The sequence below is a fragment of the Saccopteryx leptura genome, chromosome 3, assembly GCF_036850995.1.
Source record: "Saccopteryx leptura isolate mSacLep1 chromosome 3, mSacLep1_pri_phased_curated, whole genome shotgun sequence".
Taxonomy (NCBI): Eukaryota; Metazoa; Chordata; class Mammalia; order Chiroptera; family Emballonuridae; genus Saccopteryx; species Saccopteryx leptura.
In genome coordinates this window covers 249600114-249627943 of record NC_089505.1, presented here as the reverse complement: position 1 = coordinate 249627943, position 27830 = coordinate 249600114, and the positions used below count along the sequence as shown (strand labels likewise).

Genomic DNA, 27830 nt, shown 5'->3' with positions numbered 1-27830 from the left:
CTTTGACCGTTCTCCTTCTCTTTAGGGAAATGGTTTTTTTTGTGTGTGGTAATAAAAATTTACAACTGTACTTTTTAATGTCTCCAATATTAGCAAAGAATGGGTTGTTTCTCTCTGCAGTTCCTTATTCTGATCTTCCACCCCAGTGAGGGGAAGAGGATGTGATCATGCGATCGCCAGCCAATGGGAAATTGTGAAAGGGATCTCACTATAGAAAAGCAGCCCACAACTGCCTCAGCTCTCAGAGGAGGCTGAGCTTCTGAGAAGACTTGCTTGCGAGTGGACCCAGAGCTCTCAGCCTACATGGAACCAAAGCGGATCAGGGAGAGCTACCTTGTGAAAAGGGTAAGCAGCCACCTATAAGGGTGTCAAGGGAGATGGGGTTGGGAAGGATTGGAGTCCAGCCTTGCACTCTCTATATATCCATTTTAAGAATGTTTAATGCTGAATCCAGTTGGTTGGACTAGGAAAACATCGCAGCATGTAGGATGCTCAGTTAGAAGTAGTACAGGCTCCACTTTGTTCTGGTTCTTAACAGTGAACTAATCCAGCTCAGATGTCAGCACATCTTGATCTTGTGGGACTGAGAACTGCAGGCTACAGGGTCTGGAAGCTGAGGGTCTAAGCAAAATTCCTCATAATTTATGTATCCTTTTTAAGAACCACATAAGCCTGTTATGATAAAAGACTCAAACTCTTCTACTATAGAGGTTATAATGAAGAGACTATTCATTTGTTATTTAAATTCCAATTGCCCACATTTTTTTTCTTTTTTGAGGAGAGAGAGAAGAAATTGATTAAAGATGAGTTGTTAAAATAATGCTATAATTGTAGCTTATATCTAGGGCTTTCTTCTTAGAATTGTTGCATTAAAAACTCATCTTTTTTACTGGGCTCAAATCTCTTCATTCACAATTCTTAGTGAATAATATGCCATTAGGGTGATAGGTAGTGCATCTTTTTAAAAATTGGAAAATAAAGACAAAAGTGCACTAAAAAATGCTTAGTCTCACAGATATCTCATCAAAAAAGTGAACTTTGTTGGTATGTTGGTTTTTATTCTGAGGGTAAGGGTGTTCCATGTCACTGTGAAACTGCAGGATGTTGAGTTCACACACAGGGCTTATTGGCATCCTGTGGGCAACACTTATACAAACATGTACTCTCGCACTGATCCAAGTGAGCTGAGCGTGTCAGAAATAAACTGAATTCAGTACATTCCTTCAGATGCCCAGCTTTTTAATTGAATGAAAGCCTATTGTAACTCTTTCAGGTTGTTCATTGGTCTAGCATTTCTACTAAAATGTTCTTCTTATTAGGAGGTTACACTGCACACATTGCTGCCTGATTCTCTTTTCATTTAAAGCTGAAAGGGACTTAGGTCATCTGGCCTCATTCCCTCATTGACAGAAGAGGAAATTGAGACCCGGAAGCTGGGTGACTCCCCAGGTCACATGGCTGTGTGAGTTGGAACCAGAAACCCACTCTTTTGAGACCTGAGTTTCTGACTTGTGGCACTGAGCTCTGTCCATCCAGTACACCAGGATTTTCTTGATTAACTAAGTTGGGATTTGTGATGTATTTATGGAAGTGAGAGGTATGAGTAGATGTGAGAGAATAAATGAGCCCTCAGGTTATAGTCTCTCTAGCTGGCCATATTGTGAATCATCCTTTGGAAAAGGTGCACATAAGTCCACAAAGGTGTATGTAGATTCTTTGCAATAGTGCACCAATACTCTTTTTTTTTTTTTTGAGTGCCCGTAATACTTAATGTTGATGTATTTCTTTCCTGATTGCTTGGGTTAGTATCCTGAGAAAAGCAGGTAAATGGAAACATTTTCAGCAAAAATATTTTGTTTAAAAATAATTTAAACATCTTGTAATAAAAATTGCTGTTATTAAGTGTGTATTTTCATATTTTAAACTTAATAAATTACAAAAAAAAAATAGAAGAATGAGCCTCTAATAAGTGAGGCTGCCCCCTGAGGAAATGGGCATGACAGAGTTAGGGTTCTAAAGCACATGGACTTATATTAATAAATAGTTTTAAATTCTTTTTCAGATCATGGCCTGTAAAAGCCAATCTAGAAAATGTACTGAAAAGAAAAACAGTAAAATTTTATATTGATATTTTCACAGTTAATTTCTTCAGTAATTTTTGCATTTTTCTCTGGGATATTCTTTTTCTTTGGACACTCTTTGTTGTTATGTATTAAGATGACCTAAGTTGCATTTTAGAGAAATGTTTCCTTTGTTGGCTGCAGAATTGTCTCTGAAGCCAAAATTTCCCAGGAAGATGCTGCGGTCCTTCACTTCTTTGGATGTTAAGTTTCTTTCAGATATCTTGTATATGTGGGTTAAAAAACACATGTGGCGCAGTGGATAGAGCATTGGACTGGGACGCAGAGGACCCAGGTTTGAAATCCAAGGTCGCCGGCTTGAGCGCGGGCTCATCAGCTTGAGTGTGGGGTTGCTGGCTTGAGCATGGGATCATAAACATGACCCCGTGGTCGCTGGCTTGAGCTCAAGGCTTGAGCAAGGGGTCACTTGCTCTGCTGCAGCCCCCATTCCCCCCAGTCAAGGCACATATGAGAAAGCAATCAATGAACAACTAAAGAGCTGCAATGAAGAATTGATGTTTCTCATCCCTCTCCCTTCCTGTCTGTCTGTCCCTCTCTGTGTCTCTGTTTTCCTCTCTGTCTCTGTCACACACACACAAAATACATGTGTCAGGAATCCAGCATAGAGTAGGTATTACCTAAGTGACAATGATTATTGGTATCAGTGTTGATATACACTTCAATAGTTAGAAGTGCTATTCTAGATTCTCATGGGAATATAGACTGGCTCCTGGGTTTGATGCCAAGTTAACAGCAAAGAAAGGACCAGCCTGACCTGTGGTGGCGCAGTGGATAAAGCATCTACCTGAAAATGCTGAGGTCGCTGGTTCGAAACTCTGGGCTTGCCTGGTCAAGGCACATATGGGAGTTGATGCTTCCAGCTCCTCCCCCCTTCTCTCTCTCTGTCTCTCCTCTCTCTCTCTCTCTCTTTCTGGCTCTCCCTCTCCTCTCTAAAATGAATAAATAAAAAATTTTAAAAAAATAAATAAAAAATAAAATATACAAAGACATTAAAAAAAAAAAAAAGAGAAAGAAAGGACCAAGATAATTTACCTCTGGCAAGGCTGTGAGGTCCCCTGACTACAGTTTCTGCTGTTAAAGTGTGACAGGCCCTAGCGTGCGGAGGACCCGGGTTCGATTCCCGGCCAGGGCACACAGGAGAAGCACCCATTTGCTTCTCCACCCCTCCGCCACGCTTTCCTCTCTGTCTCTCTCTTCCCCTCCCGCAGCCGAGGCTCCATTGGAGCAAAAGATGGCCCGGGCGCTGGGGATGGCTCTGTGGCCTCTGCCTCAGGCGCTAGAGTGGCTCTGGTCGTAACATGGCGACGCCCAGGATGGGCAGAGCATCGCCCCCTGGTGGGCAGAGCGTCACCCCATGGTGGGCATGCCGGGTGGTTCCCGGTCGGGCGCATGCGGGAGTCTGTCTGACTGTCTCTCCCTGTCTCTCCCTGTTTCCAGCTTCAGAAAAATGAAAAAAAAAAAAAAAAAGGAAAGTGTGACAGGCAATAATGTATGAATCTCCCTCCGTGTTCTTTTTTTCTTACATAGTTTTAATTACCTGGGTGGTAACAAAAAATACCTTTCTCCTTATGTTTTACAAAATAATTTTATTGGAGATAAAGATATTTGGGGTGGAAAAAATACAACAATAGAAAACTCTGGTGCAAAAATTTTGTGATTTTTGTCCAGTCAGAAATCTTGGGGTCTTGGCTCTGGTCAGTTGGCTCAGTGGTAGAGCATCGGCCTGGTGTGTGGAAGTCCTGGGTTCAATTCCCAGTTAGAGCACATAGGGGAAGAGACCATCTGCTTCTCCAACCTTCCTTATCTCCCCTCTTCTCCCACAGCCATGGCTCAAATGGTTCAAGCAAAGTTAGTCCCAGGCACTGAGGATGGCTCCATGGCTTTGCTTCAGGCACTAAAATATCTGTTGCCGAGCAATGGAACAGCGGCCCAGATGGGTAGAGCATTGCCTGGTAGGGGGCTTGCCAGGTGGGTCCTGGTGAGGCACATGCGGGATTCTGTTTCTGCCTCCCTGCTTCTCACTTAAAAAAGAAAGAAAAGAAAAGAAAGTTCTGGTTTTCTTCAGTGCAAAGTTACTGCCCACATTTTACAATTCAAATTTCCTCCTTTGTTTCCTGTCTAGGATCTTTAACTATAGATGATGGCTAAGGGAAGAAGTAAAATACATAATTCTATCATCTTGCAACTTTTCCCTTCTATATAAGACCCAGATTTCCTTGCCCCCGAATCTTGCTACTTTTAACTTAAAAAAAAATCATTTAGAGGCTACTATGGAGGCTAAAAATAATTAATACTTTTTCTCCCACATTTTAAGTTTTAGCTGGGCTAAGAATTAAATTAACAGAGACAGATTAACAGGAGAAAATAAAATTTTAATAGATGTGCATGATAAATTCACATAAGAATGACAATTCCAAAGATAGTAAGGCAACATTATGTAGATATGACATTTTTGACAAAGGAGAAAAGAGGTCAAAGACAAAGACAGGGTCTTATATTTCAGAAGAGAGAATGGGCGATTTACTGTTAGTTGAGGAAGAGCAGCACATCCATGGCAGGCAAATCCTTGCTAGGCAACTCAGACACCATGGGACCCAGGGCATCTAAGCTAACAGCCCCTACTTGAAGCCCTCTGTTTACCATACTTAATTCAAATTAGGTTAAGGCAACATTCGAAGATTCCCTTGTTGGAATAGGTTTTTCTATTTGAACCTCTTGGACAAGGAAGTGAGGAGGGTCAGAGTCTCTTTCTGAGTCTTTTATTTCTCAATAACCAGTTCAAAATCAATATCCCAAAAAAGGTAGCTTCAGAGTGGCAAAACTTTCATTCCCTTCACTACCGTATAGCAGCCATTTGCTCTACGAGCATGATCATATTCACTCCTAACCACCCTATACAATAGTGTCCTTATCCCCATCTTACAGATGAGAAAACTGAGGCTCAGAGAGAATAAATGACATACCCACTATCGAACAACTGGTAAGAGGACTGCCTGGGCTTCAAGCCCAGGCTTGTCTAACAGCAAAGTCCACTGTCTCATTGACTCCATGCAGCATTCTGAAAGGCAGGCTTACCCAAACCAGCAAAAGGGAAGTCAGATGAGCTTACCAGAGTCAGAGTGTGGCCTGGACGATTGTACTGAGGGCAAGATTGGGTTTTATGACCTCAACCTCCCCTTCTCTCTGATTAGGAGTTACTTCCAGCCAATAAACATAAATATCTTTCGGAGGTCCTTGAAAACGTACTATTGATTTAGAGATGTTTATAAGCATAGCTTAAAAAAAGAGAGAGGAGCAGTAATGCAGTTAATAACCTGTATTCCACCAAGTCACATCCAAAACCAACCTCATTCTAGAGGTTTATGAAGCACAAACTATTGTTGACTGTTTGACAACCGGTCCAGCAGGCACTTCATGCCGCGGGACTGATGTCGAGTTGCTCAGGGATTTGGGTGGCCTGCTACGCTGGGAGTTGGAGTGCCCAAGGACAAGTGGTTGGGCAGGAAAGAAAAGGGCCTGCTGAGAGTGTGGTGAAAGGAGGAAAGCCTGCGGTAAAAGAGAGAACAGGAGTCAGGGGTGTTGGCCCGGAACTTGTTTCATATAGCTACCTTGTCTTCTGGATGCACTACCATGAAATAATCTGCAATGATTTGTACCCACTGATTCCCATCATCATAATAGCTAACAGATGTGGTGCTTACCTTGCAGCAGGGATAGATCTAAGCATTTAATGTATTAATATTAGTTCACTTATTACTTATAACGACCCTACAAAGTGGGTACAACAGTTAGCCTAACTTGACAGCTGAGAAAACAGGTACAGAGACGCAAAGAGGTTTGCCTAAGATCACACGGATATTAAGTGGCAGAGCTGAACTGGAACCCAACAGTGAGGCCCTCAGTGTCTAATCACGTTACATGTGGTCCTCTTGGGCTTGTATTGCAGTGATTTTCTTTTTCAAAGCACTGTTGTGGTGGGTGGTACCCTGGAGAACCTTATGCCAGACCAATTTCACAGAATTGCCTATGAAACTGTGTAATCTTATCTGTCTATCTGGTAACCAACTTTGAGCATGTGCTACAAGCCAGCCATGGTGCTAAGCCCTATAAGTATATTATTTCATTTAATCTTTACAACAGTGAGAAGTAGCACAATATTATTTTTATTTTACAGGTGAGGAGACTAATGTTTGGAAAAATTAAGTAACTTGCCTATGACCACACTGTCTGGAAAAGTCAAAGTTGAGATTTGAACCTAAATTCCTGAGACGCCAGAAATCAGGCGTTAAACACTCAGTGCCATTTCTCTGTTGTTTCCCTAGTATGATTTTATTGAGAGGCTGTCCAACCTGGAAGATTTTATTAATGTAAAAATATACTACTGAATAGATTAGTTTCCCTGCCTTCAAAGTATTTAAACAGGCACAAAATAACCATTTATCAGGTTATACAAGTAATTTCATAGAACAGTTTGGAAAATCAGAAGATACAATTTACTATGTAGCAGAAATAAGGATGTAATTTAGTGCATCACCAACTTAAAATACCATGCCCCATGAGTGTGGGAGAATAGGTCATATTAACTCACATTTTCGTTTTTGTTAAATATGTAGCTTTGACCATAATGTAATTTTCCTTTGAATTCCAGCTATATGTCACTGTATGAAAAAGAGAAGTTTGAGGGAAAGGAGAAGCAAAAGGAGGTTTCGTTACTTTATGAGAAGTGACTTAGGAGAGGTTGTAAACACCAAAATAAAGTTGCCCCAACCCTCAGTCATGACTCGTAGCTTTTTTCAGTGAAGCTAGCTGTTGATGCACAGGCCAGCATGCCCAGTCTGTGCATTCTTCACATTGCACTGGAGTTATCAATCAAGGTCACTTGCTCCCCAGGTTTGATGGTGAACCATTTAGGAGTAGAGACTGTGTCTTATTCATTTTTACACCTCCAACATTCAGGCCAGTGTCTGAAGCACAAGAGCTGTTCTAACATCATTTGTTGAATGAACAAGTCTCAAAGAAAAAAAAAACTTGTCTACATCATAGAAACCAAAGAATCAGGGGTCCATATTATATATAAGCATTAGTTCTTTGTTTGCTTTCTCATATGTGCCTTGACTCCAGCCGAGTGTGTTACCCCTTGCTCAAGCCAGCGACCTTGGGCTTCAAGTCAGCAACCCTGGGCATAAAGCCAGCAACCATTGGGTCATATCTATGATCCCATGCTCAAGCTAGCAACCCCACGCTCAAACTGGTGAGCCTTCGCTCAAGCTGGATGAGCCAGCACTCAAGCCAGTGACATCAGGGTTTCAAACTTGGGTCCTCTACATCCCAGACTGATGATCTATCTGCTGTGCCACCACCTGATCAGGCCATATTATAGTAACTTTTAATGTATTAAAATTTTTTCCAATGGGGTATTTCTTTTTATATGATCATGTTAAATATGTTTTTAAAAATTCATTTGTATTTGGCTTATAGGTGAGACCCAAAGGTTGGCAGGGATATCTTGAAGTTGAAGATATCCATAGGGGTAGTAGGGACAATGGTTTTTTTGGAATAGATGATGTGTAGAATCTGAGAGTTGAAAGGAATATTAAATATTAAAATAACTTTAACTGAACTTCCCATCTTACACCTGCATTTCTTTTGCTATTTCGTTAACAAGCATGCTTGAAAGCCTCTTGTGTCAGGAAACTAACTAATTGAACTTTCTCTCAAATTATGCAGCAAACTACTTTTTTCTGAAACCTCCACATTCTAGGACAATGTTTGACACCTTTGAAGATGGTCCTCCTCTGCTCTGCCTGTTCCTTTTTGGGCTGAAACTTAGCCAGTTTCTTCAACAGTTTTCTAAAAGAGATGCCATCTCGTGACTCTCTCTTGAACAGGCTCTGGTTTATGTGCAGCTTTGAGGTTTCCTGAGCTCAAGTTCATTTTTTTCAGGTGCACTTGATAAGCACAGCATTACAGGAAATAGTATTTATTGAGTGTTGACACTGTTCTAATTACTGTGATAAGCAATTTACATGGATTATTTTATTTCATCTCCCAATAACTCTGAAAAATAAATAGTAGCATTTGTCCAGATTTGCCAGATGTAGAAAATGAAGTAGAAGTACTTGCTCAAGGTCACACTGTTAAAATGTGGCAGAGCTGCGATTTGAGCCGGGGCCACTCAACTCTAGAGCCTGTGGTCACCTACTGGTCATGCTCCATTTAAAATTAGAATATTACTTGTCTCACTTTAGATCTTAACCTTTTATATAGCAACGACTTTAGGTTTTTTTCACAGCCCACATCAAACTGCTGACTCATAAAGCTCTTTATTTTTAATGCCCATTTCCTCAAATCTTCACCAATACATTTTATAAAGTTTTAAAAAAATCTTATCAAAGAATTATCTTATTTAATTTTTGTTTCTTTGAATACTATTGAAGCAGTATATTTTTATGTTTATTGAGCCTGAGTATTTTTTCTTTTGAGAATATCCTGTTTATATTGTTTGCCCATTTAAGAACTGGGAGTGTTTATATATCTTTTACTGACTCTAAAGAGTTTTAAAATACATATTAAGGTTATTAATCTTTAATTATATGATAATATATTACAGATACACAGATTTTATTTTTCAGGGATTTTTTTCTAATGTACAGTAGTTCAATTCTTTTATACAATCAAATTTCTCATCCTTTAAGATTTCTTCTTTTGGTGTTATGTAATGTCAGACTCTTATGCACTAACTTATACCAGTCCCATGATGAGCAACAGTTATTCACTGGGAAACACTGATAAATCTGACTCATAAAACCCACCCATCATGACAAGTAATTGTTTAGGTTTTTGTTTATAATGGGCAAAACCAGAATGCTCTATGTCTATTATTAAAATATTATATTTTATGATTATATAAAAGTATAATCTTATAATTTTATGAGGTTATATGTATAGCTGAAATTGATTTAGATTCCAGAATCACTCAAGGTACTTGAGAACCAAAATAAAGAGGGCATCTGAGGGGAAGTGGAAGGGGAAATGGCATTGAGGGACGTGGCTTCTGGTTCCAGTTCCACATTTACAGGTCAGGTGTACTGTGTCCCGGACATGCCAGGGGCATACTTCCCATTTTGCTCTTGGGTGAGTGCCAAGAGGATCAGAGACTGGAAGGGGTAAATATAGGGGTAGTGGAGAGGAGGTGCTGTCAGGCTATGCAGTGAGAGTCTAGTGCTATAATAGTGGCTGAGAGGAGAGAGATCACCCATAATCCCTCCATCCTAACCTAACCAACCGCTACCAAGCCCGTGAGAAAAGTTTCCACTTTCTCAGGCTGGTCTCACTTTTCTTGTTTTAAGGGAGGCTCAGCCTTCTCAGTGTGCATAATGACCCAGGATCCTAAATGACATCCTCCTCTGAGAGAGCTGACAGACCCCTAAGGCTACGTTTGAATTAGGAGCAGCTTGACTTTAATTGTCCACAGAAAGAATGAAGCACTGGCTGACCTCTCCCAGTTTATCCCAACTCCAAGGTCAAAAGCCCTGAGTGACTGTGGCAGTCATTAATCTTTGATAGGCTGAGGTAGGACATAAAACTTTAGATAACTTGAAAGGCATTTAGTAGTCATTTAGTTCAACTTTTTACTCTTAGCTCTGTGTCTATTGCTTTTATTATTTTCAGTTATTTTAATTATTTTATTAAATAGACTTATCTCTATGTTTCCCTAAAAGTATATCCCAAATTTTAATGTATAGTAGTGTCATGAGTTATTCATTTATTTATTAATTTTCCCCAATTATTTTCAAAAATTTCAAACCCACAGAGAAGTGAGAAAAATAGTATGATTGCCTGTATTACTCTTTACCTAGATTTATCAATTGTTAGCCCATGGCCGCATTTGTTTTATCTTTCCGTTTCTCTATACTTCTACACAAGTATACACACACATTTTATGAAAATAAGTTGCAGACTTCATGCTACTTCACCCCTAAATATTCAACATATATCTTCTACGAATTGGGACATTCTCCACAGTTTTCTAATTCGACGTGCCATTTTGCACCCCCGCCCACTGTACATGGGAGTTCCAGTTACCATTCTTGCCAAGTCTTGTCCTTCTCAATCTTTTTAAATTTTAGATATTCTAATGGGTGTGCAGGATTATCTCACTGTGATTTTAACCTGCATTTCCCTGATGAAAAATGATGTTGAACACGTTTTCAGAGGCTGTTTGGATAACCTCTTTAGTGAAATGCCTCTTCCAACCTTTGCCCATTAACAAAAAAAGATTGTATTTTTCTTATTGACTTGCAGGGACTCTTTATGTTCTGGATATGAATTCTCTCAAATTGATCTAACACCAAAAGGCATTTAACTGAAATCATTTCATGTGTTGGCATGGTGTCTAAACTTGCCAATTTTTTAAAGAAAGGGAAATAGTCTAGTGTCAGTATGGAAGTCATTTTGCCTGTGCAGAAATGAGATAAGTGTGTTTTAATTTAAAAAAATAACTAAAACAAAGGAAACACTTGGACAAGCAAAATGATAATCCCACAAGTATTTACCCTTTTTGCATAAATAGACTTCCTTTTGGGCAACTGGATCTTTTTATAAAGGCTCTTTGTATTTTAAGATAAGCAACAGGATCTGCTGGGAACTAGATGATAATTCTATTTTGTAGTACTCATGACAGGCTGGCCTCCTGGGTTTAATGATGAGAGGCAAAGAATCCTATTTTCTTCCTTTTCCAAAACACTGTCAAATATAGATAAGAAAGAGAGACTCCTTGATCTAGTCAGAATGGCTAATTTATTGCTACAGGGACAATTGACATTCATTCAAACTGAAAACTTTTTCAGTAAGGATTTTCTTAAAAGCTTCATTGACAGGGACAGTGGCACTCTGGCATTACAGACCATTTTGCAAGGGTTTCACACAACTTGGCCATCTTGCATACAAGGCTGCTATCTGAGATTCTTCTTGACATTCACATTCAGATAAGATCTGATTAGACTTCAGGATGGAAGTGACTGCAGTTAGCATGCCACTATTTATGGTCTCCACACCTGTGGTAAACACAGCATTGGATCAAGCCACTTTTCCAGTGAGTTCAGCATCAGGCATCAGCTAGTGCTCAATCTGAGTTAGCACTTGAGATAGAATCTATTTGCCACCCCTGAGTTGAACTGAGCACAATGGGCAGGGTTGGGAGCAGAAAACACAACCCCAGAAAGCCAGCCTGAAATGCACAACAGGAAGATTAGAGATCGTACCATATTCCCTTGGTAATGACGCTGAGAGGCTTATGGGATGATTATAGATGTGCATACAGTTTATCTTAAAATAATTTTTCTTTTAAGTTCCAGAAGAATGGCAGTCCCCTTCTACCTTGAAAGCTGCTGTCCTAACATCCTGGTCACACAAATGTGGGTCACCTGGGTCTACAGTGGCCAATACTAGGCTATTTACCAAGTCCTGCACCATCTATAGAAGAGTTTTAGAAAACATTGTTACACGGTTCTTCTTGTTGTCATTACAGGGGAGTGTGTTCAACACCTGGAAGCCCATGTGGGTTGTGTTATTAGAAGATGGAATTGAATTCTATAAGAAGAAAAGTGACAACAGCCCCAAAGGAATGATTCCCCTGAAAGGAAGCACTCTGACAAGCCGTTGTCAGGACTTCAAAAGGATGGTGAGTTAACATTACTAGTCACAATGGATAGTTTGTCAGACATTGACCTTTGAGCCTGTGCATAAACTACAGTATGAATGGCTCCCCTGGAGCTAGTCTCCTTCACCCCCACCCACACTCTACTATGGATATTTGGATCTTTCTTGGCCAAGTACTTCCCAAACAGTGTTGGCTCAACTGTTGTGCTTCATAAGGAGACTCAGCCCCTTGAAAAGAATTATTCCTAATGGAATGTGTTTTGATTTTTAGTTTGTGTTTAAGATCACTACGACAAAACAGCAGGACCACTTCTTCCAGGCAGCCTTCCTGGAAGAGAAAGATGGCTGGGTTCGGGACATCAAGAAGGCCATTAAGTGCATTGAAGGAGGCCAGAAGTTTGCAAGGAAATCCACCAGGAGATCTATTCGACTGCCAGAAACCATTGACCTAGGGTGATTTTCTGTTTGCTTTCTTCCACCCCTTTCCTCTTTCCCCTTTGAGGAAATCTCATGACAGGTCCTGTTCCAGGTCGATACTGGCTTCCGGTGTACTAAGATGTTTACCTGGATCTGAAGGAGTGATCATATCTTCTCTGAGGCCTAGCAGCTAAGGAGAGGAAGTTAATGGAGTATATACATTCCTTCATTTTGGATAACCTTGGCAGAGTGAGAGAAAGAGAGCCAGAGAGACAGGGAGAGACAGAGAGGTAGAACTTACTGTATTTGTGACATAGCCATAATAACCTAGTTCTGAAAGAAAGCTTCTGGATCTCTAGGTAGGGAGGAAAAGGCAGGGGCTATGCATCCAAGACGGAAGGTTTCAAGTTTAAGTGCCACTTTCACACTGTCAGCAAGGACTAGCCAAGGAAAGCCCATTCTGGGCAGAAAGCATTTGTGCACTGCCCTGGTTTCATGTCCTCAGAAGTTGGCTGGCTTGGAATTGCAGATGATGATTGTTGTCTAAAGGTTGTTAGAGGTTCACAGTTTCCTTCTTCCCTGTATGTTTCACCTCTTCTCCTATCACATGAGCCCTTTTTTCTGGTAGTTTCCTTGCTCCCTGAGAATTCTGCATTTATGTCAAGTATAACCTGAAATAGGAGCACAGTCAAAAAAATTCCATGTTGGCTGCTAAGAATACTCAACAGGGGTTCGGTTTATACAAAGAGGGGCGTCCCTGAAAGGGACAAAGAAAAACCTTTTCTGCAACCTAACCCAGGGTCTGCCAGGTTCTAACACAAGAGTTTTTAATGTTTGCACATTGAGCTTGGTGAGACTGAGCGTTTTCTCTCAACAACAAAGCTTTGGTAAAGACTCAAAAGGAGGCACCTGGTCTAGCTGCAGCTTCTGGCTGGGGTCTTCAAGTGACCACATTTCTGGCCATGGCCAGAATGATATTTATGTTACATGAAACCACATGATACTCAGTGGTTTTCAACCTTTTTATACTTGGGGACCTGTGAAAATAAGAAAATTATTTCCGGGAACAATAAGGCAGACATAACCCTGAGTATAAGGGAATTCAACTAAGATCACTGGGTCTATAACCTTCACATGACACCAAGGTGGTTAACTCTTTCTGGGACTGGCACAAAATTTCCAGCAGACCAGTGGTTGAGAAACACAGAGATACATGGAAGTGGCCTGCTGCCGAGTTGCTTGCAGTTTCTTTGGTCAGGGTATCTTTAGTTCATTATTACCTCAAGGACAAAAATGAGAACTTCTCACTATTTCGTCTTGTCTCATCATTTGTAGAATAGGAGATGAGCTTAGCTAAAACATTTGCTTTCTTGAAAGCAATTGTCTACTCTAGATGGTCTCTTGAAGGACACTGAATGAACTGGGACACGAGCATTGAGAGACCTTAAAGATCTAGAGTGTGTATGGGAAATTGGCCTGGGAACCTTTAATCTTTGCCACCTACCAGGGGGCAACTTTTAATCTTAGACATTTGAAGTTAAATCAACAAGGAGCTTAATGAATTTAAGATATAAGAATTACCTTTGTGGTACATTTTGTTGAATTCTAGGCAGGCCGCAGAGCTATACAAATATTAACTCTTCCCTTTAACTACTTTTGATATAGTGGAGAGATTAGGCCCAGGGGCCACTGGGAAGGGGGGGAGTTCATGCTCATGGCCAGCCGCCCCATGCTGGGCCCCCCGAGAGGATTTGCCATTCTGAAATTCTCCCCACTCATCCATCTGTTTCCATCTCTGTGCAGCGCTCTGTATTTGTCCATGAAAGACTCAGAAAAAGGAATAAAAGAACTGAACCTAGAGAAGGACAAGAAGATTTTTAATCACTGCTTCACAGGTAACAGGCTTTGCATGTCTAAAATGAGACAGCGGGAAAGGCAATCTGGAGTTCTTTCTCAGCCTTCTGTGTGTGGGTGGAGGGTGTGGAGCATGCTGGGTAGACAGGATCGTAGGACAAAGACTGTTGAGCATGAGAATTGAACTCCCCCAGTGTGGAAACAGAAAGAGGGGTAGAAAAGAACTTTGTTGTCCAAGATACAGTTTTGGAATTCCAGCTATATTAATCAAAAGGTAATTTTTTTTCTCCCAATAAATGGCATTATGTTAAAATAAACACAGAGTTGAATAAAATGATAAACAGGAATCAATACATATATGGTACATTTATATATTGTAAGATTTAAGTAACAGTATAGGTATGTTTGAGGCTGCACAGGGTAAGCATTAAGTGTTATGCATTTAGGTAGATGGTGCAGTGGTTAGGAACCTGTTCTTTGGAGCCAGACTATCTTGGTTCAAATCCTGGCTCTACAACTTACTTGCTATAAAACTCAGGCCAAGAATTTAGCCTCCCTGTACTTTACTTTCTTTGTTTATACAATAGGGATAAACATCTACTTTATGGACTTGTGGTAATGTGCTTGAAACAGTGGCTGGCACACACTAAGTACTATAGTGTGCAAGCTCTCAGTGTGGTTTGCACTCATGAGGTCACAAGCCTGCAAAGACAACTGATTCTGGAAGTTCAGGGAAAAAAAGAGCTTAGGGTTGTTGGGATGAATAGAAGATGGTGCCTAAGTTTGCCCTTGAAAGACAGGTAGAATTTCATTAAGTATTTGTGGCAAGAAATTCTGATGAGATGACTGAGCACAAGATGGTGAGTTCAAAGATACAGAGCAGGAATATGAAGAACACACATCCAGGAAAAGAAAATGACTGCCCTGGGAAGGCTGATGGTTCATTGGGGGCAGAAAGAGGCATACAGTTTAGGCCTAAGTTTGTCTGATGACAGGCCTGGCTCACTTATGGTGAAGAGGTCAAGGGAGGAAAGCTCTGAGAAGAGACAACAGATATGGAATCCAGTCAACAGAAAATGCATGAAAATGGTCTAGGTCAGTGGTCGGCAAACTCACTAGTCAACAGAGCCAAATATCAACAGTACTACAATTGAAATTTCTTTTGAGAGCCAAATTTTTAACCTTAAACTATATAGGTAGGTACATTCCTTATTGAGATAGCACCCGCACATGGTATTTTGTGGAAGAGCCACGCTCAAGGGGCCAAAGACCCACATGTGGCTCATGAGCCGCAGTTTGCTGACCAGGGGTCTAGGTCAAGGTCAGGAAGGTAGAGAGTTAGAGGGTGTAATATGGGGTAACAGGGTAATTTCACATGAGAATTCAGTTTCAGGGAGTAAAGGCAGTAGTCCATTAACATCAGAAAAGGCTGGGCTGAGATTTGGGATCAAGACACCAAGCCTGGACAGTGGTAAGGGAAACTGACAAAAGCAGGGCCCAAACTCTAGGACTGAGGTCACTAAGACAGAGCCTAAGACAAAAGGAACAAGGCAGGGTCAAGGATGGGGTTCGCAATGTAGTTCTAAGCACAAGGTCCAGGCCAGAATTATATCCTGTGTAACATGTATTGAGTCCCAGAATATTGGGCTAGAACTTCTTAAGTCCTCCGCACTGGAGGTCAGAGTGGGTTCCAGAAATTCATGTGAGGTTAGGCATTTCTGTAGGAGTCAGGTGTTTTAAGCTGAGACATAGGTCTAAAGCAGAGACTGGGACCCAGGCACTGCTAACATGTGATGGAGGACCTTGAATGTCAAGTGACAGGAAGAGTAGACTGAACTTGTCTTTCAAGCTTCTGTGTATGCCGACTTGACCTGGTACGGTGTCATTACAGGAGTAACTCAGGCCTAAGGTCACTTAACCTCTCTGAGGCTTAATTTTCTTATTCTTAAAATGCAGTCTGTAATTATTGTCTTACCTCTTTTATAGGGTCTCTGTAAGGATTAAAAGTAAAAATGCAGAATTAATTAGTTTATCCTTCTAATGAAAGAAAAGTAGGCAAAAGCCCTTCTTATATAAAATTCATGGAAGGCTCACTAACCAACCACTCTCACTCCTGATTTAAGGAGAGCATATCTTACTACTAGGACTTGCTGCTTGTTATGTTGCCCCCCCCCCCCCCCCCCGTTGACTATGTTTGTAAGGAATATGTCATTTTTAATACAAAGCTTTGCTATAGCCTACTAATAATCCAATTGATGGATCTATTTTATTTTAAGCTCTTTGTAATACTTCTTGAAAGCAGAAGGTTGATCAAATGACTTCTCAAGAGATCCCTGCTAGACCCTACAAAAAAGGTGTGACCTTCAGTGCAAGTGTTATCATCTAATTTTAATTTAAGACATACACATCTGGCTATGTTATTTCCTGCTTAAAAACTTGCAATGGCTCCTCCTTGCTAAATTACTTGATGTACCATCAAAGCCCTCCCTCATGCTCTGCCTTCCTCCTCTCTAGTGTCTCCTTTTCCTTTTCTCCATCAACTCCTTCCTTTGTCCCCCACAGTGAAGCTGCTTCATGCCTGTGTGAGTCTGTTTACCCTGCTGCTCCCTCAGCCCAGTGCCGGCTTCTCTCCGCCCCGCCTCATGTGCTTGGCAAATATCTACTCGTTTCAAAGCCTGGGCCCAGTGTCACTTCCTCTAACAAGTTTTTCCCTTTCCCCCACCCACTCCTTCCAAATCTTCCTGCAGATTTGGTCCAGTGGCTCCACTGTGTTGACGCATAGAACAGTAGTTGTCACAATAATTACTTATCACCCATCTCTCCCTCCTAGATTCCCTGAGTGGGTCTAACCAAAGCCCTTCACAGTACTTAGCAACTACTAGATGTTCAATAAATGTTTGTTAATGGAATGAGCGAGTGGGTTAGTAAAAACTATTTCTTTGATAATGCATGGCTTCTTAAAGAACATGCAGATTTAAGAGAGAAAAACCTTTACACAGTTTTTTTTAGTTCCAGGTATTTATCCCACTGAAGTCTTCTTGGAATAACAAAGAAGATGAGACAAGTCAGACACATAGTGCTCTGGAGCTTTCCGGAGGTGACTGTCAGTGGTTCATTCTTTGATTAGGAGAGTTAATCTTCCTTCTGATGGTCCCATCCAGGTAACTGTGTCATTGACTGGCTGGTTTCCAATCAGCGTGTTCGGAATCGCCAGGAAGGCCTCATGATCGCCTCTTCCCTGCTCAACGAAGGGTACCTGCAGCCTGCTGGAGACCTGTCCAAGAACGCAGCGGACGGAGTTGCTGAAAACCCTTTCCTGGACAACGCTGATGCCTTCTACTACTTTGTAAGTGGGAAAAGCTACCTATCTACTCTTCTTGTAATGGAGACCACTCCAGGAAGATTCTAGGCTGATTTCAGTTCATATCCACATCACATATGTGAAAGAAAGGCCCAGTCCTCTACCGAGAGTGGCTGGCAGTTCTTGACTTGACAGCTGTCCCCCAACTCAATGCCTGCACATCTAAGTGAGTCAGTTTAAAAGAAAACATTGTTTGCTTGCATAGTTCTCTTCAAAAGGACTTTTAACACTTTATTATATCTATTCTTATTCTAAGCACTAATTCATTTATAAAAACTGATTGGGCCCTAGTACATGCTGGGCACTCTCCTAAACAAAGAAGATATAGCAGTTAAAAAAAAAATTTGCAGCCTTTACAGAGCTTCCTTTTTAAAGGGAGAGCCATAAAATCACAATACGCTAATTGTATTTTTCCAAATATACATTAATATATATGACTTAATACAAAATGTGTATATCCATGTTCCCTCCCCCAGTTGTCTTGTGTACATCCCATAGTGTGCTTACAACAGACTGGGAAACATTATATTACACAATATGAATCTGATCTTGGGTCATGTGAGGAAATCGCAACAGTGGATTTCTAGGGGGACTTTGGCAGTGTTGTTTCTATTTGGGGACAGAGCACAAAATTAGGAAGTTACTTAAGAGCCTTTTATAAAAATATTGTGAATTTCCCAGCGAAAGTTTTATTTCACTTTAGGGGAAGTTCCACTGTCGGTATATATATCTTTCAGACTTCTAAGTTGGTTGTTTATAGCCATTTAAATGTGAGATTCTAAACTTATCCACCACAGTGGCTCCTCTTCCTCTGTATGATTCATCGTTTGCTTATAGCTGAACAAGTCCCCAGTCCCTGCTGAACTCAGAGGAGGAGCCTGGGCACCTGCTCTTGGTCTTCTCAATGTAGGGGGGGCGGGGAGTGGCAGAGATCAGAATGGAGATCTTGCCGTGCATTGTCTTTTGAATTAGCCAGCTCTACTCTCAAGGATGTGGCCACAAGACCCAGGAAAAGGAAGGCTCTGCTGAAGGAAGAAATGTGCTGAGTTAGGCTTAAAATGTTTGTGGCAAAAGTAGGTTTACAGTAGTTCATATGGAAAATAATAAATAATAATACCAGAATAAATGCTGATGAACACACAGAACAATATACAGATGATGTATTACAGAACTGTACACTTGAAACCTATAAATTTCATTAGCCAATGTCACCCTAATAAATTCAATGAAAAAAAAAAGCACAAAACTCTGTGCTGCACGTACTCATAACTGTAAACCTACTTGTGCCTCACCTTGTATAGCTTGGAAACCCGAGAAAAATGGAAGGATTTTCAACAAGATCAAGTGAGTGGAAACTAGAGAGGAAGAGCACCTAGAAACAAGATGAAGGGGCAGGGGAATGACAGCCTTTAAAGTTCAAGCTGGGATATGCATCAGCCGGGAGAAGAAGGAGCTACCCCAGTGGCTGGAAACGGGAAGGTGGGCAGGTGAAGATGGTACAAGTAGCAATACACCTCAGATTGGTAAAATAAACTTGCTATTTCATTACCCAATAGCCTGACAGTGGGTTCTTCTGTGAAGAGAATTCCAGTGATGATGATGTAATTCTGAAAGAAGAATTCAGAGGGATCATTATCAAGCAGGGATGTTTACTGAAGCAGGTGAGTGGCCACTACTATTCCCTTCTAGCCTTTCCCTCTTACTGGGTCCTTTATATTTCTAAACCACCAAATGATATTTCACTGGGCTGATAGACAGCAAGTAAATGAAACCCATGGGGTCAAAGATAGACAAATGACTAAGTAGATGAGCAAAGTGGGATAGGTCGGGAGGACTGAGGCAGGCAGGGCAGAAGGTGCACCTTGGAGAAAAGAAACTCCTCTTTTATCAATATCAATGGGGAAAAGAGAGATTTCAAGAAAAATATTAACCTTTAAATTAGTTGGAGTAAATCAACTGACTAAGAGATGCCATCTAAAGGACATAATAAAAGCACCTCCACATACTTATCCCTCCTCCCTACAAAGTAACCAGAAAACCGAAAGAAGCCACCCCCAGAAAAGAACATCGTATATCACTGAGAGCCAGAAAGTGCCATTCTAGCCTGCAGATGGGACATAGTGAGAACAAACCCAGGGCATGCCTGAGGCCAACTCTGCAAAAACAGCAGCAAAAGTCAAATCCAGTTGGAGGGCATGGACACAGTCCTAGGGGAAGTCAAATGCAGTTACCAAGTGTCCACAGGTTTAGGCTACTGTTAGTCTGGGAGGTAAGTGCTGGAGCCATCTGAAAAGCTGTAATTAGGTACCAGGGGCCAAGGCATGAGATACCAAGAGTACCAGTACTGAGTGAGAAAGTCAGGCCCAGCACGTGGTAGAGGCAGAAGCAATAGGAAGACATGGGAATAGTCAAGATGAAATAAACTGGTACCCACACATGGTGTCACAGAAGCAGAAGCTGCTTTATGAAGCCAGGGTTTTGCCTTTCTGGTTGTGCTGTGAGCTGTCTTAAAGTGACTGCTTAGTATATAATGGGGAGAATCTAGTTGCTGTAAGGAGATTTTTGTGTACTAGAGATTTTTGTGTCCATAGGCCGCAAGGGACTGAGAGATTTGACTTACCTCATAATGAGACTGAACTTTTAGGATGAAGACGGGAGAATCAAGGTTGAGCATATCTTTACATTTAAAAAGAAGGAATTTGGACCAGTTAAGATTAAATATAGATATAGATTTTGAGTTTCACTAGGTGGGTGGGCATTAGTATGGTAAACTTAACATCAAGGTCTTAAGAAATAGTACAGCAAAGATCTAGAAAGAATTCACAGACTATTCTAATAATTTACAACAGGGTGATCAGAGACTAGATTAAGGGAAAATCATAGGAGCAAGGCTAGCCTTATACAGGGAAGATGGACAGAATTTGCCCAGCTCTGGCTTCCTCTTTAGTTCTGCCAAACATTCCTATGTTCCTGGTTCTTTGATTGTAGGTGTTGGGAGGTGGCCGGTAAGACAAGAGTAACTTGGGAGGGAATTTCATTATTTTCTTAGGCTGTTGATTCCATCTGTAATTCTATTTTGTTCTCAGCCATTAATGACTTTTCTTGAATTAATTGACCCGACAAACTCTTGTTTAGAGAGGAGCCTTGAGGAAACGGAACATGAAGGTTGAAAAGGGGGTGAACAAACTCCGAGCTGGACTGGAGTTATGTTGGGCAAAGCACCTCAGTGGAGACCCTGGATGGTCAAAAATTGGCTGAGGGTAATGGGTGACTGAGTGTGTGTTGAAGACAGCGGGAACTAGAAGTAGGCTGCCTTCCCTGTTTCCCTCCACCTTCCTTTACTTGGCCTTTGATGGTTACAATTTAGCCAGTTGGTGCACATTTGAACCCTCCAGGGACCTGTTAAAATTACACACCTGGCCAATGAAATCGGTCTCTGGATTTTATAGCTCCCCATCAGTTTGTGGTCAAGGCTGAGAGCCACAGAGCCAGTGGTCTTTTTCTTAAAAGCTAATTTATCCTATTATTAAAATACTACTATTTAAACAGTCATCCTTATAAAAATACCACTATTTAAAAAGTCATCCTTATAAACTTCCTTTACACATGAAGAAAAGAGCAATCTTTGTGCATTCAGGAAGTTTGTTCTAATATTCATGGGGGGGGGGGTGTAGAGAAAGGAACAAAAATCTCTTCTGTTTGAATTGACAGCTCCTTTTAATGTTTCCAATCTCTTAGCCTGAACTATCAGAGTTCAGATCAGAGTCATCTGAGGGAATTATAAAGTGTCCTCTTTCAGTGCCACAAAAACTAAACTACTGTGTGTCTGCTGCTGGGAGTTAGCCAAGGTTAACCTTCACAGAATGCTTATCATGAGCAAGGATGCCTACGCTCCACACCTTAAATGATGAAGTAGCTGTGTCCAGCTGGAGGACAGGTCCCAGCCCTCCCCATCTTTTTCTCCCTACCTTTTGCATCCCAGAAGAAATAATTCTATCTGGGGGAATAGAATAAATTTGAGGACGAATGAGATTGTATTATATTCAATATACTCCTTGTTAATACTACTTATTCTGTATGACAACACATAAAATGTCTGGTTTCTCAATGTAGATTCTTTGATGAGAAAGGACTATGTGTTATATGTGTTTTTCTCAAATCTGCTGCAGAGTTCAGCACCTTTCTTGGTCTATAATGGGCAATAAACATTTGTAGAGTGAATTAAATCAAATATAAGTAGATGACTTTGACAATTCTTAGAAGCCCCAAGCATGCATGCATTCCTTAAAATCTCTCAGGAAATACTCATTAGATGAAAGATGGCCATCCAGACACCCACCTACTAAGATCAAACTCTTCAATATGTCACACTGGGATGCTAATAAGGGCTTAAAGCAAAGATGGTAGTTGGCTAGGATTGGCTGATTTCACATCTTCCTGTGACCTTCCTCCTCCATTGACTCATGAGAACTTGGTATTGACCCAGTTATTTAATAGGAGGACATGCCTGTGTGCAGTGCAGGTGAAGATGAAACAGTGTGGGCAGAAACTTCAGTGTCCACATTTTATAGGCAGCATCAGTTAATGCAAAGTACAGAAATTAATAAAAAGAATTTTAGAATTTGATGCTTTGCAAAAGCCATTCTGGATGTGTAATAGATAAAAATATTCTGTAGTCTCCCATATGACTCCTCAGGGATTTTGGCTTCAACCTTCAGGCAAGTAAAAGACTCTTTTGAGATGAACTTCTGGACCAAGTGATTGGCCAGATAACTTAGATGCATTCGTGAAAGCTCTCTTTAAACTGCTCAGACATAAAATTATAAAGGAGGCACCATCTACTAAAATTATAAATGTTTCATTGCTTTCTGTACAAGCACAATGGAAAATATTGGAAAATTCATTTATGTGCCTGTCAACATGTAGTGTGTTAAAGAACCATATTCTTTGCATTGGGAAGATAGAAACTACATATCTTTTAATCTAATATGTGTTTGGCTTCTGAGTTATTTAAGTCATTTGAATTTCTGTGGGAAATCATACAAACAGATTTATTTAGAAGTGCATTAAGCTAATTGAAATAACTGGATAATTCAAGGCAGTTACAAATATATATGAAGCAGCTACTGTATGCTAGGCAGAGTGCTAGGCATTGGAGGACCAGAGACAAACAATACCCACATTCTGCCCTTAAAACCCACAGTCTCAGCAGTGTCAGTGTTTAATTCTACTGGAAAAGGCCAAGTCCTATTCTTCTTTCTCATTATGACTGGCATTCCTTCCCATTTCCTTTGCTGATGTTAGTCCCTGATTATTTTATGCCTGAATTGTTCAATCATTTCCTAATGACCTCCTTTTTACCTTATTATCTTGCCTCTAAATTATCTTTAATTTAGCAACTGGTCCATTCTGTATGTTGTCACCACATTAATCTTCCTAAAATGTGATTACAATCTTTTCACTTCCAACTCAGCGACAACCCCACCTTTTATTTTATACTTTTCCAACCTTGCCTTGATGTTTCTCATGACCCCTGCCTTCTAGTCAGACAGCTCTTATTCATTAACATCTATACGTGCCTTGTGCAGTCTCACTGCTTTTTTTGTTATCAATGGTCTTCTCACCTACCTCCTTCTCACCCATGATAAGCATAAGACTTTTTTTTTACATTCCAAACCAGAATTACATGTCTCATTTAATATTTTTAAAATCCATTATCTGTACCAATTATTTGACTTGGACATTTGCTATTGTATTTTTTTTTTAAGTGAGAGGAGGGGAGATAGAAAGACAGACTATGCATGCTCTCTGGCTGGGATCTACCCTGCAATTCTTGTCTGGGGCCAATGTCAAATCAACCGAGCTATTTTCACTCCTGAGGCCACGTTCAAACCCATTGAGCCACTGGCTGTGAAAGGGAAAGAGAGAGAGAAGGGGGGAGAAGGGAGGGAAAAAGAAGCAGATGGTCACTTATCTACGCCCTGACCAGGAATTGAACCTGGAACGTCTACACACTGGCTGATGCTCTATCCACTGAGCCAACTGGCCAGGGCCTACTATTGTATTTTTCCACACTGGCTATAAACTATATGAAGAGTAGAGCTATATCTTTAACTTCTTTTTAGCCAGCCCCACATTACTTAAATATTACTTAACATAGTGCATTATACATACACAGTAAGGTCTTGTATAATACCAAATTGGAAGACAATCTTAATTCCAATTATTCATGGGCCACAATGTTATCTCTCTGACAAGGATCTGGGTTAGGGCCTGGTTCTCTTGGAATTAATATTTCATCATTTTTTTTTCAATTAAACTAAAATTTATTTTGTAGGTACTTATGTGTACAGAGTGATGCTAAGAACGCATCATTTCTTTTTTCTGTTGATCCTGGATGTAGGGGCATAGGAGGAAAAACTGGAAAGTGAGGAAGTTCATTCTGAGAGAAGACCCTGCCTATCTGCACTACTACGACCCAGCTGGGGTGAGTCTGTGCTCAATACATCCATTCTACTAGAAGCCCCCACTGCATCTGTCCATTCCTTTCTCTGCTCTGCTGATAGCCCCCTTTCCTTTCACCCTCCCACTTCTTTATCTTTCATCCTTCTCTACCTTTCCCTACCTCTTCTTATTGCAAAGATTTGCAATCTTAGGCTTTGAGGCCAGCATAAGCTCAGAGAAGGACAAAAATACCACTAAATTGTCTTTTAATAGACAACTAAATGTAATTTTCTTTCTTTGCCCCAATCTAATATTTTCAGAGAGACTCAACCAGTTCAACACTTTGTTCTTGGATTAATATGCAAACAAGTGATAATTTCTCTTCCAGGCCAACTGTGGATAAAAGCGTTGTTTAAATTGAGGCATTTCAACCGTTGAGTATTCAGAAAGGGGCTTTTCCTTGATAAAACGGGCCAACTTTAAAGTGTAAAGACCACTCCATCTAGCTGGGTCCTCAGCACTGCAGGGCTCTTAGATTCCCTCTTGTGAGGGTTAGCTGCATGGGGCCAAAGAGCTCTGGAAACACACAGTTCTTTGCTTTTGAGACATGATAATTCAGCCTTTTCCACCCCCTTTCCCTGTATCCCTCTGCTCCTACTGTCCTCCAGATAGGAGACTTGTGTTTCCTCATCCTGCCTCCCCAGGTGACGTCAGAGGTGGAGGATCTGGAAAGTTTTTTTTTTTAATCTTGTTCTGTTCTTATCTATTTTGGGGACCGTCATCTGTACCAGTGAGTCTATGCAGCTTCTGCAGCAACAGAATAAGGTATATCCATACATTGTATTTTGGAAACATAATGAAGGCTTCATCTCTCCTCTAGGGGGAAGATCCCTTGGGAGCAATTCATTTGAGAGGCTGTGTGGTGACTTCAGTGGAGAGCTACCCAGATGGTAAGAAGGGATTTGTCTTTGGGAAGGTGTGTCTGCTTAGGTTCCCTTCCCACACATGGGCACCCTGACCCAACAGCGATCATTCAGTTAATCAGGCATAAGCATGACTGAATTATTGTCTGAAAACCTGGGAGAAACCAAGAGGTATCTTTTCCCAGTTGCTTCCCTTGCTTTCTGGGCCTTGGGGAGTTGGAGAGATTTTTGTGGATGCCTTGAGTAAATTTTTGAACAGTGCTGAGAGAAATCCTTCATATCAGAATTGGCTTAAATGGAGAAACTTGCTACCTTCTGAGCTTGTAACTGAGCCATGACATTCCTTAGTGAGAGCCTTTCACAGACCAGGAAATCTTCCTCAACAAAAGGAACACTGTTTTAGTGAGTAGAGGATGTACCTGGGTTATAGTTAGGTCTGTGCTAGTTGGTTAGTGGCATGGCTTTGGGTGAATCACTAACTAATCTGGGCTTTGCCCCTCCTCTGAGAATGAGGGGTTGTACCAGATGACCTCTGGGTCTCAGATCACAAGTCTATGACTTGTAAATGAAATAGCACAAGTCATAGTGTTGGCATAGGTTGATGTCTCAGGTGCAAGAAGGGATGGTATCACAGTGAAGAGGTGATTCCAAACCCTGGTTTTGCCTTGTCATTTTGGGTTTATGATGTTATAGACACTGATAGGAAAAACTACAATTGCAAAAGTCTAGATTATTTTTACTACCCCTGGACCTACTCACTCTCTTCTTCCCATAGAATTAGCTTTTGTTTTGGGGTAGGGAGCATCTTGCTTTTTGATTTGAGGTGAATGTTTTAAGTCTTGTCACAGTATTGCCAGTTCACTGCCTTCGGTCTTTCAGCAGAGACTCTAATTTAGAGTCTTGATCAAAACAAATTGAGGCTGTCCTGCTGGGCCTGGCAGTCAGCCTGGCTATTTATTTATAAATTTAAAAAGCATAGTAGGGTCAGCCCTTGGTTTATATTATGAGTACAGGAAATACTCATTAGACATGATTAGAGGTTACTCACTGAACACTGATGGTATGCAAAAGTGAGGAATTTAGTTTGTAACCTATGAAAGAAAATGTTTCTCCTTGAGTGTTTCACTTATTTCTTAAACACACATGATTGTATTATGTACCCATTTATGTAAATACCTCGTCTAGTTATACAATAAATATATATGATCATATAATGATGGTAAGTTTGAAAACCACATATTTGAGCTTCTTAGAACACTCAAAAAAATAGGAATTTCAGGCCTTGCAGAAGGAAGGTGAATTAGACGGCCTTTCTGGTGCCCACGTGCACTGACATTCACCTTCTCGTTCACTAGGCAAGAAGAGTGAAGAAGAGAACCTCTTTGAGATCATCACGGCGAGTGAAGTTCATTATTTCTTGCAAGCGGCCACCCCGAAGGAGCGCACCGAGTGGATCAAAGCCATCCAGGTGGCCTCCCGGACTGGGAAGTGAGGCCATACCTGCAGTTCCTTGTCACCTTCTTGAGGGAACCCCATGAATAAGCTCAGTACAGAACCTGTTCACTTCTGGTGACAAATCAACAAGAAAGGGGCTGGGGTGGGACCTTTTTATCTGTGGGGGTTCTAAATGTAACTAACCACATGCCACGCGATGTTCACCTGCCCCCACCACTGAAGTCTCTCTGCCGCTCTCCGTGTCCCCCAAGCAGACATAACAAGCTGTGTGGGGTTGGTGCACTGCTTCGTCTCTCCAGGCCCTAGGTTCCTCTTCTGGAAAATGCAGTGAGACCCTTGAGGTCCTCCCTCGCTTAAAACTCTGAAGCCCTGTAATTTCAGTACCCACCTCGTCCAGCTGGTGTCCCTCTGTGGCTAAGTCTTGGCCTTCAGAACCTGAGACAACTCTTTAAAATCATTCCAATCGGCACTAAGAGGACTAGGCACAAACCTCTTCTGTTCTTTTCTACTTCCTTCCCTTGCTCTTGGTCACAAGATGCTGTATCAAAATGAAGGAGACCTTTTTCATTCCCTCCTCCCTGTTCCTAGAAACATCCTGAGAGCCAGTAGTGCAGTGGTGGTTTTTAGGTTGGAGCCTTCTTTCACCTTCTATAGCCTAGAAAGTTATTATGTCTTCTGAGAAAAAGACCCGAGGAAGCCAGGAGTAGGCGAGGTCTTTTCCATGCCTTGAGGCCACTCAGAACAGGCGAGTTCCACTCTCACGGAAGGCTGTGACCTGAGAAGGTTCTATCTTTATCCCATTCAGGAGTATTTCTCTATCTTTTATTATAATTAGGGTCGGGAATTCCAAATCTTTAAGATTATTTCATTGGAGTGTTTGCCAATAATAATAATAGTATTAATAACAATAATAATAATAAAGTGGTCATATGGGTTCCCCAAGGGTTCTCTCCATGGATGAAAGGCCTGGGCAGCTGCCTGGCTAGTGTGTGTCCCCAACCCCAGCTCCAGAGTGTGCAGGGGCTGGACCACAGGCAGATTGGATGATGGGTTATTACAAAGACAGCACTGAAAGGACCTGAGTCTGGACAGAGCTGGTGGAGGTGACCATCAACATTGTTCAGTGTTTTTAGTTCTCCAGTTAATGACCCTCAGGTTGTGCCTGAGCTTTAAGCATAAGCCGTAGCCACTCTTGCTTGGCCTCCGAGGAGTCTCGTGAACCCATTTTCAACCAGAGTAATCTGACCTAGATTCATATTGGGTACCTGTTTCCAATTTTATTTTTTGTCATGTCCATTAACTAGTGATTTTAATCCTAAACTGAAAAATAAACCAGGAACGTGTGTGAAGTTGTATTTCCCAATTTCAGATTTTGAATTCTAAGTCCCCAATGAGAAAAGGAGAGTAGAAAATTCTTCCTGATGTTATCAACTCTCTTTCCTCTCCCAGTTTCACACAATATCCATGAGGCTATTCCTACCATCAGGAGCTTTTATCAATGGCCTACAGATAAAAGACTCTTTTTTCCTGATTCTGTAGTATCCTGTTTTCTTAGAACACGCACAATAGTTTTTC

The 27830-nt window shown here is 41.1% G+C and overlaps 2 protein-coding genes across 2 annotated transcripts in view; one reads left to right on the top strand and one right to left on the bottom strand.

The window, feature by feature from the left end:
- Nucleotides 1-27830, bottom strand: part of C1D (C1D nuclear receptor corepressor) — a 495080-nt gene that overhangs the window by 333458 nt on the left and 133792 nt on the right. The window lies entirely within an intron of this gene.
- On the top strand, nucleotides 229-27830 carry PLEK (pleckstrin). Its single transcript, XM_066378092.1, has 9 exons — nucleotides 229-345; nucleotides 11671-11823; nucleotides 12073-12254; nucleotides 14022-14113; nucleotides 17234-17418; nucleotides 18990-19094; nucleotides 23837-23920; nucleotides 24758-24827; nucleotides 26156-27830. Exons 1-9 carry the CDS (start codon nucleotides 304-306, stop codon nucleotides 26290-26292), a joined length of 1050 nt encoding a protein of 349 aa, XP_066234189.1. The 5' UTR covers nucleotides 229-303; the 3' UTR covers nucleotides 26293-27830.